This window comes from Apostichopus japonicus, chromosome 16, assembly GCF_037975245.1.
Source record: "Apostichopus japonicus isolate 1M-3 chromosome 16, ASM3797524v1, whole genome shotgun sequence".
NCBI classification, from domain to species: Eukaryota; Metazoa; Echinodermata; class Holothuroidea; order Aspidochirotida; family Stichopodidae; genus Apostichopus; species Apostichopus japonicus.
Window position 1 is genome coordinate 33,426,548 of NC_092576.1, and position 19,999 is coordinate 33,446,546.

A 19,999-nucleotide genomic window follows, 5' to 3' on the forward strand; every position below is an offset into this window, starting at 1 on the left:
GGTATGCTAACAGAGAGTAAAGTTACGTGTCAAAAACAACGCGCCCCGCTGGAGGCTCGCGGCTTACAAAGTACGCTACAATAGTGAAAAACTTCCCACACTTAGAAGCGAACACGTAACTAGAATACATGAAGGAAAAAGGACGAAGCATGTATACAAGGGAGAGAACTCCTCTATCCGCGTACAGAGCGGGAAGGGAGGAACAAGGCTACGAGGTACGCCCCAAGTGAAACTCCCGACACTTATGAGGCGCACGAGTAGCGAAACCCATGGAGAAACATGAAAATATATACAAATATATGAAGGTTCAAACATGAAACAACAACACTTCCGACATATGGAAGCAACGTAACTAAACATATATGCATCGAAAAACTTGTAAAAAGGACGAAACATGTATATAAGGGAGAGAACCCCCCTAACCGCCAACCAGCGGAGGGGGGAACAAGGTTACGAGGTACGCCCCAAGTCATGAGACTCAGGGAGCGCACGTAGCAACAACTGGAGGAAACATGAAAAGATACAACAATATATGAAATCAAGGTTACTCCCGTCTTAACATGACAAAACAACGAAACGAACCGACTAACTCGACTAGTTAGGAGATATTGGAACGTGGCTACAAACTACGCTACGAAAGTGAAAACCCACACTAAAAGCGTAAAAATTAACGAAAGTACATGAAACAAGCAAAACATCTTATGAGAAGTAAGAACAGCTGAAACACATGTACATACGAAAAAACATGCCTATCCGCGTAAACAAGGCGGTATAGGCAACGCTACAAATTACGCTACAAAGGTGAAAACCCACACAAAAGCGTAAGAAGTAACGAAAGTACATGAAACGAGCAAAACATCTTATGAAAGTAAGAAAAGCTGAAACACATGTACATACGAAAATACATGCCTATCCGCGTAAACAAGGCGGTATAGGCAACGAACGAAGTAGTCTCGCAGAACTACTACCTGTTACGCTAAAAACGTTACGTAAGAAAAAAAAACGAACGCATGGGCGAGAGTGTACATTAAAAACAGCCCCAAAAAACACCCTTCCCTACAGAAAAGGATACTTATCAGGCTGGAAAAGATCCTTGGAAGTGCAGAAGTCCTGATAGGAAACTTCTAGGTATAAAATCAAAGGTATTCCGGGCGAATTTCGCGAAAATTTTTCCAACTCCGAAAAACACAGTGAAACACTTTGTGGGTAGAAAAATGAAGGGGGTCACTAGGGTCAGTGAGGGTGTACAGTGTTTAAAGATTACCAGGGCATTCTAGACATGGTAGAATGTGGTGCATAGGTTGTGGGGAGACAGGTAAGTGGGGAACGAAGTAAATAAAAAAAATCACACCATTTTCTTTCCAGTCTTTTGCAGATTCTGTTGTTTGTATTTTTTGTATAACGAGTATAAGGGGAATACATTTCGTCAACAGGAGGCATTAACTACATAATAAATATTATATCGAGGCTTCCATTGGCATCGGATTCGACGACTTTCGACGACGTTACTATACCGTTAGAACACGTATAAATCATGGATGATCACGTGACGTGATCCGCGGTACTACCAACTTAATGTGTTTTATAACCCTTTTAAGATCATTGTGATACGCGTTTCGTAAACAACAACAACAAATATATGCAATGTTTTAAATTAAAATTAAGATTTAGATTAGGATGGTCATGATGTTTTGGGATTGACATCATTTGTGTAAGAAAAATGTATGATCTGAATGGGTGCCAGCTAGTCAGGGCATTATGGATTGAATATCGATGTCATTCGTATAATGTTATATTCAGTCGTCTTTAGAATCCTACCTCACACTTATTCTGCAGCGAAGTTCAATTTTGCTCTCAACGAATTTAATCACACCATAGTTGTGAATTTTGCCAAGCCAATAATCCCTCGCAATGATCTACTCAAAACTACTTGTATATCCAGTGGATTAAATAAGTTCAAAATTGTTTTAATAGAAACATATTTGACATTCTTATGTTTTTGCATGGACTTTACATTTCTGATGTTGAAGTCGTCATTTTTATGTTTTATTTCACTTGTATATTCTTAACTTTTACATTTTCATTCCTCATCAGTACAGGATAGTTGAAATCAATTATATTTATGTACATAGTGTTAAGTCTGATGTACTAGATTCTTTCGATTGTTTAAACGATAAAAAGCAACTCTGAAATTATTTGAGGAAGAAACTTCAGTAACATAGTTGGTCATGGTGGATTAAACCTCTAGTGTTCCGGAGACATCAAAAAGATGTAACACTTTAATTAACAACCATGAGAACCAACAAGAAAAGCATGGTATTTCCAATCGTTATCCCCTTTAACACACTCTATTAAGCATCAGAGGTAATTTTGCTGTTTGCTAAAATCCTCTACTTTCGCGCCCTTGACACCACAGATATACATGTATACATAGAATCCATATCACACCTGCTAACGACAAAATGCTTTGTAGCTGTTTGAAGGTCGTTCGCGCAATCTTAGTACAACTAAAAACGATGACTCGCGCAAAATGTGCCTACGTTATAGTAAAGAAGTTTCGGCGTAATCCTGAACTATCGTCACAATATCTTTTATATTCATAAATGGAAACACTTGATGCAATAAATGAGCTCCAATTTCGTGGGAAATGTTGCCGTATATTAATCTTGAAGTTATCTGTGTGATTGTAAGGTTAGTTTACTCTCTATGAATGCGTTGTACAGATACATTATTGATACGGCTCACATTGTAATACTCACTCTAGCTCCTCCAACATATGTGACTGTTGTACAAACATCAATATTTCAACAAACTCTTTCTCTGTCATTTCTCTTCCTTTCTCTGTTTGTATTACTACCTTCTTTACTGATGCAGGACATGACAGATGTAAGTTTGACTTTAGGTTGATGTTACCAGCCTCAATGTAACTGAAAGACTTTTTCAGATACAGACAGGTGATGGGAATCTGAAGGAAGAAATACATTATACATGATAATTGAATTATATTTTGCTCAATATTATATTGATAATGAATTCATATTATATAATAGTATTCACTGTCCGATACCTACTGTTAAGGTCTGCTTGTCTACTTCAGTACTGATACGAGCCCTTATCACATCATCACGATGGAACGACATTTTCTAAATTGAGCCAATTCGAGAAGATACCAGAATTCGGGTGAATGAAAGTAACTTTGGAAACGTTACAGATCTAGCTCACAAAGCACACGTTATGGTATATATCGCAATAACACATGGTAATATACAATTTGTATCGAAACTTGATCGTCGTAAAGATTTAAATACGACCCAATGATGGACCTCAATTTACCGAGTAACTCAGTTTTTAATAATATGTATTCACATAAGGCTCCGGTTGATATTCCAAATTAGTATTCAACACGGTGCTAACGTTACCTATGGATTATATTCACAACGACTTCTGGAATCATTCAGATTTTCTTGAAATATGTTAACTCAATATACGTTTGGTGGTGATTATGGAGACAGTATCATGAAGAAACTTATTATTGTGTAGTGTCGAGTCGTTCAGTTTCATTGAAATAATTTGATTCAAGACATATTCTACAAGGATATTTAAAAATTTTAGATTGATTATGACGATTGCCAGCAAGGTAAGATATCGCAAACCGACATTGGTATTTAAAGTAAAGCGGTTTCTAAAGCAATCCATTTGAGAGAAACCAAATTATTAAACGATTATTTTTGGCTGTCAGTGATCATTTCATTACTGCCGATCAGTTTCTCAACAAATTAATATTATATCCCCGTCACTCCCGCGGATTTACGGCTCAGAGCAAATGCGCAAATGACGCTTCTTTCGAAGCCCTAAAGCGGTCGATACGAAACCGAGACGAAAAATATGTATGACCCATTTTAAATAATATGAAACAATATATTTTTACCATCTCTCTATTTTTCTTGAGTTCAAGCTTCAATTATGTCTTGTGTATATATATATATATATATATATATATATATATATGTATGTATATATGTATATATATATATATATATATATATATATATATATATATATATATATATATATATATATATATATATATATATATGTACATACGCATATGCAGATGTATGTCCTTATGGCTATCTTGTTTTCTGAGACCGCCTTTCAATGACTAGCTGTGTAAGAGTTCTTTGCACAATAAATTCCAACAAAAGTAATAACCCCAAAACAACAAAAGCAAAAGCAACAATAACAAATATAACACAACAAAAACAACAACACTAGCAACAAAACAATTTGCCCCCCACAAAAAAGTCATTTGCTTTATAGCTGTCTGCATACCTAAACATTTAGGAAGATATTTCCCATTGGGTTACACTGTTATCGGCTGGTAGAGCAAGGATTGACACCCATAACACCCGATACACACAGAGAACACAGATACTACTGTAAATCTTTAAGTTTTGTACCACAGCAAAAACTGAAGCATATTCCAAAACTTACTGGTTTGGATATTTACGAGTGACGAGCTTACCTGTCTCCTCACAACCTTAGCACCTCATTCTACCGTGCCTATAAAGTCCTGGTAAATAAATAACACTGTGCGCCCTCTATAACCGGACCACCCTTCCGGTCCCTCCTCCTTTCTCATGAGACCATTCCTAAAGAGTGGCCTCACGGACACGGGAGTGGGGGTGGCAAGGGCCCTCTGGCCACCCCCAACGACTCCCGTCGAGTTAACTTCCCAAAGTGAACCCCTAACAAAAAGTCACTGACGCCTTCCTAGCAGGGGGAGTGTAACCCTCCCCGGCGCAGCGGGAAAGGGGGACACTCTCCTGAACCCTGCAGGCAGAACTACCCTTTAAACTAACAAGGAGCCTACAGATTTACGGTCCGACACTTGTTAACCTTAGAACAACTTGGGTGAGAACGTAGGCGGAAGAATATGTACGTAAACGCATACGAAAACACACAGGTACACTCACCGATAGACATGGTCGATGGCTCTCTGGTGGATGGTGGTTCTGTCTATCTGGTGTAGAGCTCGGAGTCGTGAGTCAAGTCGAGCGACCGCTCCTCCTTCCGGCTGTGTCCCACCACACTCTCGGGGGAGGGAGGCGGGAATGGAGACAGGTAAGCTCGTCACTCGTAAATATCCTAACCAGTAAGTTTTGGAATATTTACTTCGCTCCTCGCTTACCCGTCTCCTCACAACCTTAGCACCGAGTGGCACTGCCCGATGGTGGGAGGCCCGAGGGGTGGGACCTGTTACCCACCGGACCTCGCATCACCGCGCTACCAAATGCCGCTTCGGCGTGTAATGTGTCGGTTAAGTAGCGGGCGACGAACGTAGTTGGAGTTCTCCACGCTGCTGCTTTGAGTATGTCCTATATCGGGATGCCGGCGAAGAGAGCTGTAGAGGCCGCGACCCCTCCGACGTCGTGAGCCCTTTGTTGGGCGGTCCCCGATGTGAACGGGCGTATAATTTCTACTAGCCACCTGGATAGAGTGTCTTTAGAGGCCGCTGCGTAGGGTGGTCGTGGTGGGATGAAGAGAGAAGTTGTTGGTCTTAACTTCTCTGTCCTGCTCAGGTACCACTTCAGTGCCCTGACTGGACACCATCGTTTGTCCTCGGCTACTGATGACATGGTCTTAATTTCCGGGATGAAAATGTCTCCTGGTAAGAAGGTCAAGGTCTGATTCTTTGCAATAAATGACGGGTCTGGAACCAAATCTCAAATCTGATGTGATTCTGCTTGGTAGATAGGGCGTGGAGGCAACTCCTCCTTCTTGCTGACGCCACTGCAAGGAGAAAGAGTGTCTTTTTTGTGAGGGCAGCCAGGGAGGCGTTGCCCATTGGTTCGTATGGTGGTCCTGCCAGGGCATGTTACACTGCTGAGAGTCCCCAGAAGGGGGCTAACCGTCTGATCTGTGGGCGACGATTCGCCATGCCTTTGATGAGTTGTGCAATGTACGGGTTATTGCCCAGTGTGGAGCCATCTGGGAAGCCCTGGTGGATGGCAGCGATGGCCGACCTGTAATTCTTGATAGTGGAGACTTGTTTGCCTTCTCCGAAGAGTGAGAGGAGGAACTCGGCTATCTGTGTCACAGAGGTATTAGGCAGCAGTATCTGTCTCGGTCGGCACCATTGGTCGAACTTCCGCATACGGGAATCATAAGTCGCTGCGGTCGTTCCCCTTCTAGCGTCGGCTGCCATCGCGGCAGCTGCTTCTGAAAAACCTCTCTGTCGTAGGGAAGACCGGACAGCCTCCAGGCAACTAATTGTAACCCCTTGATGTCTGGGTGGGAGAGAGTTCCCTGTCTCTGGGACAGTAGGTGGGGCTTGTCCGGTAGACTCACTGGGACGTCCATGAGGAGCTGAGGGATCTCGGCGAACCAGTGTCTGCGAGGCCAGAACGGGGCTATTAGTATGAACCTGCCCTTGGAGTTCCGAATTTTCCTGAGGACCTGTCCGATCATGCACAGCGGCGGGAAGATATACGCATCCATGTGGTCCCAAGAGAGGGACATTGCGTCCGTGTGGAAGGCCAGGGGGTGGAATCGTCTCCAGCTCCAGAGACCATTCGTTGGGGTCTATATGACCCCTGGATAAGGCGTCTGCCATCACGTTGAGCTTGCCCGCGATGTGGGAGGCCCGTAAGCTCATGCCGGAGTCCTCGGCCGCTGTTATCACCTCCCACGCGAGTCGGCACAGTTTCTCTGAGTGGGTGTCCCCCTGTCGATTGATGTAGGCCACCACTGTCGTGTTGTCCGTGAAGATTGTGGTTATCGTTCCCTGTACGTGGTCGTTGAAAGCTTCCAGGGCTCTTCTGACCGCCATCATCTCCAGGATGTTGATGTGGAGAGATCTTTCTGTTTGGGACCACGTCCCCCATGCTGTGCGATTGCTCCAATGAGCTCCCCATCCGGACAGTGACGCGTCCGTCGTTATCGATGTCATTGGTAGCTGTATCGCAAAGGAAACCCCTGAACTCCAGTTGTTTGGGTCGAGCCACCATCGAAGGTGTTGGGTGACCTCCTCTGACCTGTAGATGAGCGTTGTCTTGTCTGGGTCTGTAGGGTCTGCGGACCTCAGGAGGTGCAGTTGTAGGGGTCGCATGTGTAGCCTGCACAGTCGCACTATATCGACGAGGCTGGCCATGAGTCCCAGGGCCCGAAGCCATGTCCCTGTTGGTGACCCCCGGTGTGCCAAGATCTGTTGTGTGGTCGCCTAGACCGCCGCGACTCTTTCTTCTGAGGGTCGGGCTATCCCGGTGGTGAAGTCCAGTATGGCCCCGAGGAACTGGATCGTCTGGGAAGGCGAAAGCCGTGATTTCTTCTGGTTCACGATCCAGCCCAGTTCTTGAAGGGTCTGGAGCGTTTTGTGGACGTTGTTGGTTGCTTCCGATCGGCTGTTCCCTACTACCAACCAGTCGTCTAGATATACGTAGAGGGTGACTCCTCTTTTTCTGAGATGGGCGACTACTGCTCCCGCGACTCTCGTGAAGACTCTGGGAGCCGTGGCTAGGCCGAATGGGAGCGCCCGGAACTGGTAGTCCTGAATCGTCGGTGTTCTCTGTGTATCAAGATGTGCAGGTAGGCGTCCCGTAAGTCTACGTTCGCCGCCCACATGCCCTTTCTGAGTAGGGGTAATATTAAGTTTAAGGTCTCCATACGGAAGTGTTTTGGTCTGATGTGTTTTGAGTTCAGGGGTTTTAGGTTTAGGATGGGACGCCAGGTGCCGTCCCGTGTTTTGGTCAGAAAGAAAGAGGACCGGAAGAGTGGTTCCGTCCCTTCCGGAACTCTTGTAATTGCCTGCTTGGCCAACAGGGCCAGAATTTCCCCTTCTAGAGCTAAGCGTTTGACGGGGTCCGTGGGTGTGAGTGTCTGCCTTCCTCCGCCCCCGAAAGGCGGGCTGGAGGAGAATTCTATTTTGTACCCGTGTTTGACTGTGTCCAACACCCACTTGTCCCCGCCAATAAATTCCCATTGCTGGGAGAAGTTTGTAAGTCTCCCCCCCCACCAGCGGAATGGCCGCGGTGAGGTGGGCACCCCTAGGGCTGGGCGGCGAACGCTGGTCGAGTGGAGGAGCGGTCACTGTCCCGTCTGGTCGACGTCGAGCCTCTGCCTCCTCTGGGGGCCCAGGGACGGGTCGGACGGAAGGCTGCCCCCGGCTTCTGCCTCTGAGAGTTCCTCTGCTCATAGATTTGGCGGGTGCTGCTCTCGTTCCCCTGGGTGCTCTGCTCTCCCTCGGGCGGAAGGGTCTGGTTCTCTGAGTAGCCGGGGGTCGGAATTCTGATTTGGCCAGAGTCACTCTCCGGGCCACCTCTTCCTGCAGTTTCTTTTGGAAGCAGCCCGCAAAGAGGTCTTCCCCGAGGATTGGTAGCTCCAGCATTCTGTCCTTAGCCTCCGTCGATGGCCAATGGATGGCGGAGACGATGCTTTGTCTACGGGCCTTTACGAACCTGGTAGCGATCCTTGCAAATTGATCGTACGTGAGCCTGACAAGGGGGCCCAGCAGCAGGAGGAGCTGGCCCGCTTCGTCCCTGGATACTTGGCTGCTGTCCTCAGGGAGTTGTTGGTGGTGTCGCATGAGGACTTCGGCTGATAGCATTAGTACCGATGCGAACTTCATGCCCGAACGGGCTGCCATGTCCACCTCTACCAAAAGCTCTTCTAGCTTCCTCTGGGCCGGGGTCTTGAACACGTGTGTGGATGAGGCCCCTTGTTCGGCTTTTAATCTCTCCTTGGCCTCCTGGGGGATAGTTGGACATTTAAATAGATCCCTCCAGGCCTCGTCAGGTACCCTGACCGCTCTATCTGCCCTGGCCGGGAAGGCCGTCCACTTGGTCTTGTTGGCAATGGCCTCAAATCTGTCATAACAGGTTGCGTCTACTGGTATGGTAGTCTTGGGCTTAGATGACGCCTCGCCGGTCGAAGTCAATTTTGATACCCGGCCCGCCTTCTGCGGTTGCGTCTCGGGTTCCTCGAACCCCAGGTGTCGTCTGAATATGTCTGCCGCCCGTGTTATTAGCTCCTGATGGAGGGCTCCTCCCGTCACGGGCGCTTCCTCCGGCTCGTAATTATGGCCAAAGCTGTCCTCCATAGGATCGTAGTCGAGAGGATCTGGATCTATAGGATCCCCTTCGTCCTCCAAGCCGGAAAGATTCACCGACGCTCTGCAATCCAGAGCGTCCGGGGCCGGGGCCGGTTGCGGGGCCATGGTAGGTACGGGGCTAGTAGGACCTGGTGCCACGTCGGCTACTGTGGACGTCCTTTGCTCCAGCAGGGGCCGTAGCAGGCCGGTGAGTTTTGATAGACAAGCTGGCTCCTCCTCCTGACGCCGTCTCGGGGACCGGGGCTTCCTCTTAGCTCTTCTGTATCCGTCGGAGGAGTCCGAGGACTCGTCGGAGACCGGAGAGTATCTCTTCCTCTCTCTCCGTCTTGGGGATATTGTATGTGACCCCGATCTTTCTCTTCTAGGTCGGCGGGAGGACTCTCTCCCCCTACTTTCTCGGGCCGGGATCTCCGTCGGAACCCGCCTCTCCGGCTCCCTGTCCGGCTCCCTGGAACGGGACCGGCTCCGTCTCCGCGACCCCTCGGTTGCTCTCTCTTTTGGACCCGAGCCCCCCACGGCCGGAGGGCCGCGCTCCGTGGGTCTGTTTAGCTGCGGCCCGGACTGAGACGGAGTCTCCAGCCCGGCCGAGTTGTGCCTCTGCTTTGGCGGTCTTTTCTTTGCAGGAGCCTTGCTTTTGCTCTTGCCCTTCCCTCTGGCCATAACTGATTTGGACGTAGCCGGGGCCGTTAGGGGAATTCTTTCTCTTTCTCTTTCCTCTCTCTCTACCTCTTTCTCTCCTTCGGCCCTCTCCTGGCCACTCTCCTCCACCTCTCTCTCTCTACTACTCCCTCCTCCTCTCTATCTCCCGTTACTCCTGGAACCTCCGGAGCCCCGATTGCGCTCGGGATCGAGTCCAGCCATCCCTGGAGCTTGCTTCGTAAGCCCTCAAGCTACAGGTCGATGTCCTGCCACTGAGCTGGTGTAAACTTAATACACACCAGGCAGGGGTCTCGTCGAGTGCAGGATCTGCATTTCGGACAAAGGTCGTGTTCGTCCCAGGCTCTGCCTGGGCGAAACATCGAGCAGTTGATGCACTTCAATGGATTGCGTGACATACTGAATACCCGGATTAAGGAAGATTACTTCTTAGTGATAAGTGAACAACAATAGACGCTTAACTAAGAAGGGAGAACTAGGGAGGGAATTAGGCTTAGGTGGAGCGTAGCGTAACCTAGCAACAAGGTAACGTTACGAGGTGGCCTAACACGAAAAATGCAAGCTGAAACAAAAATGAGAGAGCGAGAAATACATACAAAAAGAGTGAATATAAGTGAGCAATATGAATCCCAAAAGGGGGAAGTGAGAAAAACTAAATGGGGGGAAGAAAGCTAGTGAACAAGCTATGATAAAACAACTACAACAACACGCCTAAGCGTGGGGAGGAATAGGGGGGAACCTAGGCAGTTTCGCGGAACTGCTACCCCCGCCGCAAACCAACCCAAGGAGGAAACGCACTACGAAAACAGTCCCAAATACCCTCCCTTTTTGGTAAAAAGGATACTTATCGGTCAGGAACGGACTGTCAAACTTCTAAAGATCCCAAGCTAAAAAACTTCCGGCGATCGTCGAAGAAAACCAAGACAATTTTCCAAGGAAACTATCCACAAGAAAAATATGCGTGTAGGCACTTGGAATGGTAGAATGAAAAAGGAGGAGGGACCGGAAGGGGGGTCCGGTCATAGAGGGCGCACAGTTTTATTTATTTACCAGGACTTTATAGGCACGGTAGAATGAGGTGCTAAGGTTGTGAGGAGACAGGTAAGCGAGGAGCGAAGTAAATACTATATATCTGTAGCATGTGCTATTTGGATTACAGTAAGAATGAGGATTATTTGTAATTCCAACAAATTCAGTTTGATGTTTTTTTTTTTGGATTACACACATCCTCAGTTTTTACTGTAATCTTAATAGCACATGCTTTCGATGTATCAGATTTATAGACACGATCAAGTTTTTTTCTGTGGTACAAAACTTTACAGTTACTATTGTTATCTCTATGTGAATCGGTTGCTCAGGTAGCATCGTTTTCAGTCAGTCCTTGTTCTCTCGTAGCGAATTTGAAAGGCAGAAATAAACGTAAGGATGAGAAATGAGAAATGCCTACAAAATTGATAAATAATTCATTACTTATTTAATACATCTGGTGTATAGATATTGACTGTCAATACATATATGCACAAAACATGCTACCCTTTACAGCTATCCTGTTATTAACATCATAGTATATATGCGTTATGTAGCAGTTGTAGGCTATACAAATTTAAAGCCTGATCATTTATTGTAAGCAATGAACACACAGGTAATATGGTTCATTTTAATATAATTGTAATTACTTACATAATGCTTGGATGCGTTCTCTAGTAGCTGTATAGTATCTCTCTGCAATGCCTTACTATCTCGGAAGTTAATCTGCACTTTCTTTGTACATAGTGCCCTGGTAGGATCCATATCAGCAACCTGATAAAATACACCAAAGTAATGTTATTTACATCCCAGTTAAACTTATTTGCATCTTCAATCGTTTTTATGCGCTTGGTTTCCAATCACTTTGTAGTTTTTCAATACTTCCTAGATTTTAGAGAAGATACAAAGTTTATTAATGAGTCCATTCATGACACACTTTTTGTTACAAAGCTGTAACAAAAAATATTTTCTTTTTGAACCGTTATATGGGCGGGGGAGGCGTTCAGAGATAATGTTATTTCTTTTTTGTGTCTTTATGTCAACATGGGCTACATCCATAGTGTAGGGAGTAGTTTTCTAACGATTAACCTAATCGGAATCGGTACGATGATTGCATAATCGGAACATAATCGGAATCGGTAAAAATTACGTGGAATACCAATTATGTCATACCGATTATTCAAAAACATATGGAAGGTGAAAATATCTTTATTCAAAAACATATGGAAGTTGAAAATATCAACTGATGTATTAGGTTTGTTCTTTTACTACGAAATATTTATTAAAATAATGACACCCTCTTTTACAATGTAATTTCATCAAATTAGGCTGCCAGGGTCGCCGATTTTGCTTCCCTCGTGGTTAGTGACTTCATATTTCTCGGAACAGTAAGCATGGTAACAATACCAAATTCGCGAATTAATGAATGTGCTGGACAGGGTCGGAAATAAGCGGGGCGAAAGGCGATTCGCCCTCGCAAGTGCTAAAAAAAACCTCCTAAAGCACAATTACGAGTGCGAAAAAGAAAAGAGAACTATAAGAAAATCGCCCTCGTTATATCAGGTGTCTGTGTAAAATTAATTGTGACATGCGTTTGCTTGAGCAGCGCGAATCGTGCAAACAGTTCTCACAATCTCGCATCAAATTTGAAGCAGTGCGGGAGGGTTGCGCACAATCACCAATTCACCATGAACTTACCGTACACAGTCACTGTCAAATTACGGCCTCTACGAAGCAATTTCAGTTCCAGCGACAATAACCTAAAATCCCCACAAATCTCCGACCACATGGTAGCCTTACTTCACACTAAGTCAACATGTAAATCTAACCTAGCCATCTGTTTATTCGCTCTAGTTGTGTCGCAAATAAAAAATAAAAATATCCATGGAAACTGCAATCTTCGACCACATCATGTTAGCCTAACAACCACACTAGTCAATGGGAATGTAGCCCAACCATCGTTTTGCCCCCCAAAAACAATACTTTGCGTAGCTTTTTACATACTTTCCTTGCTGCTATCGTCGCGCATGGTACCCGAACACAGTGGCGTAGGAAGGTACTTTTGAGTGGGGGGCCTGAAGACTCATGGCCGGCCTGGCGGAGGGGTCTAAGGGGAGGGGTTTCCCCCCCCCTTTGGAATTTTTTGGCATTTCCAGGTGGCCTCAGATGCAATTTGATGCAATGTAGCACACTTCAACACCCACTCCATTTTATAAAAACTTTTGCATTTTCACCTGGCCTTAGATGCAATTTGGTGCTCCAAATGAGAGTTTTTTCTCATTTGGAAATGAAAAAGGGGTTTTCTGACTTGCGAAGCGGGGGGGGGGGGGGGTGGAATGAGACTTCCGCCCCTCCATATTTCTCACGGGGGGGGGGGGGCTGGCGCCCCGCAGCCCCCCCCCCCCCGGTTCCTACGCCCTTGCCCGAACACCCACGCAGTCAAGGGGAAAATCTAGCCTAAGCATCTCTTTATTCGCTGAAATTGTGACGCAGTTAGCTAGAACTAAAATATCCAAGAAATACTGCAACCTTCGACCACATGTTAGCCTAACAACCACACTAAGTCAATGGGAAATGTAGCCTTACCATCGGTTTGCAAAAAAAAATGCGTAGGTTAGTTTACAACTTTCAATTTGCTGGAAATCGGCATTTGTTTGGAAGGGAAGTGCTATGTCTTAAATAGGGTATGTTGTATTTTATATTGGAGTAGTTTCTAGTTGTTATTATTTCTTTACATCAATCTGGTAACATTCTAGAGTAATTTTAAACAAGTTACGATGGTACAATTAGCTTTTCAGTTTGATTTCCCTGAGAATACATTTACTAATTGAACTTGAATGGAGTTAAATAGGTAACGAATAGGTATGTTTAACTTCAAGTTACATTTCTATTTGTTCATAATCGGTATAATACTGAAAATAAGTACAAAATAAGGTCGGAATGTAGGCAATATGTAATTAAAATTTACACTTTGGTAAAGATTGATGATGGATGATTTGTCTGAGATGCTCTTTGAGATGGATGTTTCGTGTAACTAATCTTAGCCCATTCCAAGCCATGAACAGGTGACATACACGTCGAGGTGGTTAGGCCATTCGCTTAGCACAGTGCTGACTAGGTAGCATGTCATATTTTTGCATTTTGGAAATTTGTTAAAAAAAAAAAAAAATCTTTCCGAGGAACTCCAGAGGTAATTCGGTACAAACAAAAGGATACCTAAGAGCCTTGTATTTCAACGAAAGCAAAAGGAAACAGGAAAATCACAAATATAATTGTTTCTTTCACAAAGTTTATTGCCGATTTCGTATAAACGGGATATTTTCTCTTTTTCAAATAATCGGAATCGGAATCGGTACGATTATGTGAAAAAATGTTCTGTAATCGGTATTTTCTGTTATGCATAATCGTTTCAACACTAGTAGGGAGATAATATAAGGGGGATAAGGGAGGTTAGGGAGATAACATACTGTACTGCACCCCACATCAGAAATATGATGAAGTGTGTGAGTGTGTGGGTGGGGCAGTGTGTGGGAGAGCAGAAATAGTGATTCGAAAACTCCTCGATTCTAAATTCTATTAAACTTTGTGGTTATGAGCCTAACCATATAAACTCGTCATAAGTCAAGAAACACAGGTCAAAGGTCAAGAAACCTAAAATTGATTTTCAGACATTTTCTGTTTGTCAGCTTGCAGGGAAAAACAATTAAACCACGATATGTAGAAAGTGATGAGAAAAATATTAAAATAGCACAATTTTGGGTGTTTAAGGTCGGGTTGAAAAGTCAATTGAGGTCAATTGTCAAAATGACCTAAATTGTGCAAAAAAAGTATGTCGCAAACTCCTCCTAGCCGGTGTGTCCAATCATATTCAAACTTGGTAGGTTCGTGCCTGACCATGCATACTTATGCTAGCGCAATTGATGAAATCCTACGTCAAAGGTCAGAAACATGTTTCTTAGCCATTTTCTGCATGCCACAATGTTGGAAAAAGGCAAGGCTCAAGATATATAGAGAACGAGAATTTTGAAATAAAACCTATTTAGGGTTAGGTTCAATGGTCAATTGAGTTAAAAGGTAAACCTGGTTTAAATCATGTGGGGAAAAATGGTTTAGGGAACTTCTCCGAGACCGTAAGTCATATCACCTTATTGGTGTGTATTTGCCTGACCATGTACTGTAAACTCGTCCCCGGGTGTTTGGTGACATCATAGGTTCAAGGTCAGGAACCCAAAATCCATTTTCTGCTTGTCGATTTGTTGGAAAATGTGGTTAATCGGTATATATGTAGAGAATAATGGCGGATTATCACAAAAGAAGAAAGGGGAGCTGCATGCTTATTCGTGAACGAACGGTGGTGCCATGCAAGTAATACTACAATAAAACATAACTTAGGCTCAACAAACGTGGACATTCTAGCTGTTGGAATGAAACCTTATTACTTCCCCCGGAAGTTTCTCATGTAATCCATCCCACAGTATATGTACCCAATCGCAACATCGCAAAGGCTAATGAAGTATGTGCAGTTATTCAATATTTAGAGGGAGCGCATGCTAATGCTTTTATCGTTATTGATGGCGACTTTAATCAATGTACGCTGGAGAAAATAACGTTATTACCAACATGTACAGTGTCTTTCGAGGCAACCCTGGATTTATGCTGCTGTAACACGAAGGAGGCTTAAACGCAACACCGGTTACTACGCTGGGAAAATCTGACTATGACATGACTACACTGAAAAAATAAACTAGTCAATATTGCCACGGACTAACGTTAAATTAGTCTGTAACGTTAGTCAATGCACACGGACGATTTGCGCCGTTCTCGCCCATGAGTCCCAAGTCAAGATCAAGATAAAAATAATTAATGTTTAAATTATATATGGTGATTCAATCCTTTCTTATTTATTGTTATTTTAAATTTTTGATATAAATTAATGATATTTATAATTTTCAGTGACACGAAACTCTCAAATTGGGAGGCCTAAGAAATGTTCTCCATTTTTGATAATCACATTTTGTACGAGGTTTAAGTTGAACTTTTACTTTAACACCATATTCTATTTCGGAACCGAGAAGCAACGGCTGCTCGCTGTTTGCACAGCGCAAGCATGGTTGCCATAGTTTCATACGATCACTCTTAGCAACTTTCAACCGTAAATCACCCAAGAAGGTCTTTAGAAGAATGAAAGTATTAACCGCCACCATCGGCCTACCTGTTATTCCAAATCACTTGGAGGTAAAACTAAAGTTAATTGTTAGGCCACTGGCACTAGTACTGTATTATGGTTAGTGTTACGCTACGCAGTACGTGTAACCGTCTTAGACTGGCGTTTTGCAATACACAAGTGCAATGACAAAGAGTAGCTTAGGCTTCTACTGGGGCATTCTCAACACCAAACTGCATGATAAACACCAGTTAACATTGTGTTACTGTATGTGTGTATTGGGCTAGATTGAACAGTGGCACATCATCTTCTATGTATTTCCAAACAAATCCTGGGACTAAGTCTCATTACTTTATTTGAAGCCTACACTCATTTGGTAAAGATTTCCTGTAGTTTCCCATGTGAATCTAAATGGGTACAGGGTAGGATATGTGATTGAATAAAGCAAGGTTAAACCTTCAAACTTACAGTGACAGTACTAGTAAGCTGAACAAATTATGTTGGCTAGTCACCGGTATTATATACTTTAGTACTACTAGTAAGACTAAATCAAAACGACCGAAAGACAAACTTAGTGTAACAAAGTACTGATTCTTCTCTAGCCTAGGTTTTAACAGGCTTGTTAATGTTAAGTGAGCAAGCAAAATAACAACTAAAAATGATTAGGCCTATAAATAAGTTGGTTCAGTGCATTTCTGTTTCCAAAATTTTATATTCTTAGATCATAAAACAAACAAAGATTTAGCCTATGTTTTATTATCTCTGTAGTCTGGGCATTTGATTCTGGTTGCAATAATGAGGACACTCTGGTTCAAATGTTCAGCTTTATACAGTCTGCTTTTGAATTGTTTTTTTTTTTTTTTGAGACTATTGTGGAATCAAGTCTCACATCACTTTGTGGTGACAACTTTATTTCATTTTCTTCAAATGATGAATACTTCTGCTTTGTTTACCAGGAAGAATTGAAAAGCCAAATATCCAGGTCAAGGGTGAGGTTTCCTGTGATGTAAGACACCAGTGTGGAGGCAACAATAGAAGTGGAGAACAGTGTTATATATATGGCTTAAAGACATGTTTTAAATTGATATATGTGTACCCTTTGCAGGACCAAAGAGTTTATCCGAGAGTCCAAAAAGCAAAGGAACAAGTGCCATAGAGAAAAAAGATGGAAGAGTGAGTTTAACTATTGTACCCAACTGTGTAATGATTTTAAAGATACTTTTCATAACCTAGAAATGGAAAGTATGTTGCTGTCACTTACAACTGAACTTTTCAATGGAGATCTTCTGGGCAGTTTTTCTTGAAAATGGTTTAACCAACACTATTATAGAATGATGTTGACTTTTACTTGGCAAAGTCATCTTTCCACTTTTGCTTCTTCTTTTAGAGTAACATTTCTAGTAATCAGTATGTACAAATGCAATTAAACAGTATTCAGATTTTTATTCAAACTCCAGAATAGACAGTATATTGTGGTTACATATGTGTTCCAGTATAAATAGGCATTAACAAATACATGCTTTGTAGGTAAATATTGTTTTTTTTTTAAGATCTGATTGGTAGCCAATTTAAGAATTAATTCCCTTCAATAGGTTACTGTCTGACTAGCTATTATTATTGTCTGCAAAGCATGCAGAATTGCAGACTACATAGTTTGGTAATGCTAACTTTTGAATAACTTTTATCTATTCAGCTGTAACTTTTATTTTGATATAATGATTGAAAAAAAAACAACTTTATATTGTTTTAACAGATGGAAGTTCCTTTCTTACTTGCCACAGCAATACATGAAATCATTGTTTTCATGAACATATTTAGCTGGTATTTCATAATATATGTACTTTTTTATTGCATAATATGAAAGTGTTTACTTCAGAAGTTTGCTTTCTTGTTAAACTCCAAATTTATGTTTTCTTTTCCAGTGCCCTCAACTTTGCATTATTGTGCAGTACTATAATTTTGCCATTCATGTTTGATCCATTAACTTGTCTTAACGTTTTGGAATAAAATGATATTTTCAGATTTTTGTTAACAGTGATTTTTACTCCATCTGTTGAAAGTTTTCCCTCAGCTTGTTAAGTGTTGGACCTACATCATGTGCAACTGTAAAGAGTAATTTTAAACCTGTTGAAACTCATCGCCACCTGTTTTCACCAGATAAACTTGTTGAAAACAATTGAACCTGTGGAAAATCCTAGCTAGTAGTTACCAGTTAAAACCTCTTATTACCAGTCGAAACCTTTAATACAGGTTCTTACCTGTTGAAACCTTTTCAATACCAGTTAAAACCTGTTGAAAACAGTTGAAACCTGTTCATCCAGTTACAGTAGAAGCTGTTGCGCCTGTTGAAAACAGTTGAAACCTGTTATTACCAGTTAATACCTGTTAATACCAGTTATAGGCTGTTGTGCCTGTTGAAACCTGTTGAAAACAGTTGAAACCTGTTAATACCAGTTAATACCAATTAATACCTATTACTACCAGTTTAAAGCTGTTATGCCTGTTGAAAACAGTTGAAACCTGTAAATACCAGTTAATACCTGTAAACCCAGTTAACACCCGTTAATACCATGTAATACCTGTTATTACCTGTCACCAAATACCAGTTGAAACAGGTACTTGTTAAAACCAGTTCAACAGGTATTAACTGGAATTTTCACCTGGGTAAAGAAATACCTCTGGGTGTGCGAGGAGCAGTGCAGTACTCAATGATTACTGTAGTATGTAAAGTAAATACAGGGAAGTAATACCTCTGGGTGTGTTAGGGGCAGTGCAGTACTCAAGGACTACTGTAGTGTCTACAGTCATACAGTACAGTAATACCTCTGGGTGTGTAAGGGGCAGTGCAGTACTCAATGACTGCTGTAGTGTCTACAGTTATACAGTGCAGTAATACCTCTGGGTGTGTAAGGGGCAGTGCAGTACTCAATGACTACTAGTGCCTAGGGCATACAGTTATACAGTACAGTAATGCCTCTGGGTGTGTAAGGAGCAGTGCAGTACTCAATGACTACTGTAGAGTATACAGTTATACAGTACAGTAGTACCTCTGGAGGTGATAGGGGGCAGTCCAGTAGGTCTCAATGACTACACAAAGTGTCTACAGTTATACAGTAGAGTAAAACCTCTGGGTGTGTATGGGGCAGTGCAGTACTCAATGACTACTGTAGTGGCTACAGTTATACAGTACAGTAATACCTCTGGGTGTGTGAGGGGCAGTGCAGTACTCAATGACTACTGTAGTGTCTACAGTTAAACAGTACAGTAATACCTCTGGGTGTGTAAGGGGCAGTCCAGTATTCAATGACTACTGTAGTGTCAACAGTAATACCTCTGGGGTGAAAGGGGGTAGTCCAGTAAGTCTCAATGACAACACAAAGTGTGTACAGTTACACAGTACAGTAATACCTCTGGGTGTGTAAGGAGCAGTGCAGTACTCGATGACTACTGTAGTGTCTACAGTTATACAGTACAGTAATACCTCTGGGTGTGTAAGAGGCAGTCCAGTACTCAATGACTCCTGTAGTGTCTACAGTTATACAATAAAGTAATACCTCTGGGTGTGTAAGGGGCAGTCTAGTACTCAATGACTAATGTAGTGGCTACAGTTATACAGTACAGTAATACCTCTGGGAATGTAAGGGGCAGTCCAGTACTCAATGAATACTGTAGTGTCTACAGTTAACCTCTGGGTGAAAGGGGGCAGTCCAGTAAGTCTCAATGACTACACAAAGTGTCTGCAGTTATACAGTACAGTAATACCTCTGGGTGTGTAAGGAGCAGTTGCGTACTCAATGACTACTGTAGTGTCTACAGTTATACCGTAGAGTAATACCTCTGGGTGTGTAAGGGGCAGTTCAGTACTCAATGACTACTGTAGTGGCTACAGTTATACAGTACAGTAATACCTCTGGGATATGTTAAGGGCAGTCCAGTATATACTCTATGACTACTGTAGTGTGTACAGTTATACAGTACAGTAATACCTCTGGGTGTGTAAAGAGCAGTGCAGTACTCAAAGACTACTGTGGTTTCTACAGTTA

At 43.0% G+C, this 19,999-nt stretch overlaps 2 protein-coding genes across 2 annotated transcripts in view; both read right to left on the reverse strand.

Moving 5' to 3' along the window:
- LOC139982120 (uncharacterized) overlaps nucleotides 1–19,999 on the reverse strand; it is a 671,468-nt gene that overhangs the window by 283,013 nt on the left and 368,456 nt on the right. The window lies entirely within an intron of this gene.
- LOC139982978 (uncharacterized) lies at nucleotides 7,223–10,820 on the reverse strand. Its single transcript, XM_071996274.1, has 2 exons — nucleotides 10,611–10,820; nucleotides 7,223–10,165 (listed from the first exon to the last, which is right to left on the reverse strand). Exon 2 carries the CDS (start codon nucleotides 9,767–9,769, stop codon nucleotides 7,223–7,225), a length of 2,547 nt encoding a protein of 848 aa, XP_071852375.1. The 5' UTR covers nucleotides 9,770–10,165; nucleotides 10,611–10,820.

Coding starts and splice junctions, on each gene's coding strand:
- LOC139982978 (XM_071996274.1), bottom strand. CDS start 9,769: ATGGCCAGAGGGAAGGGCAAGAGCAAAAGCAAGGCTCCTGCAAAGAAA.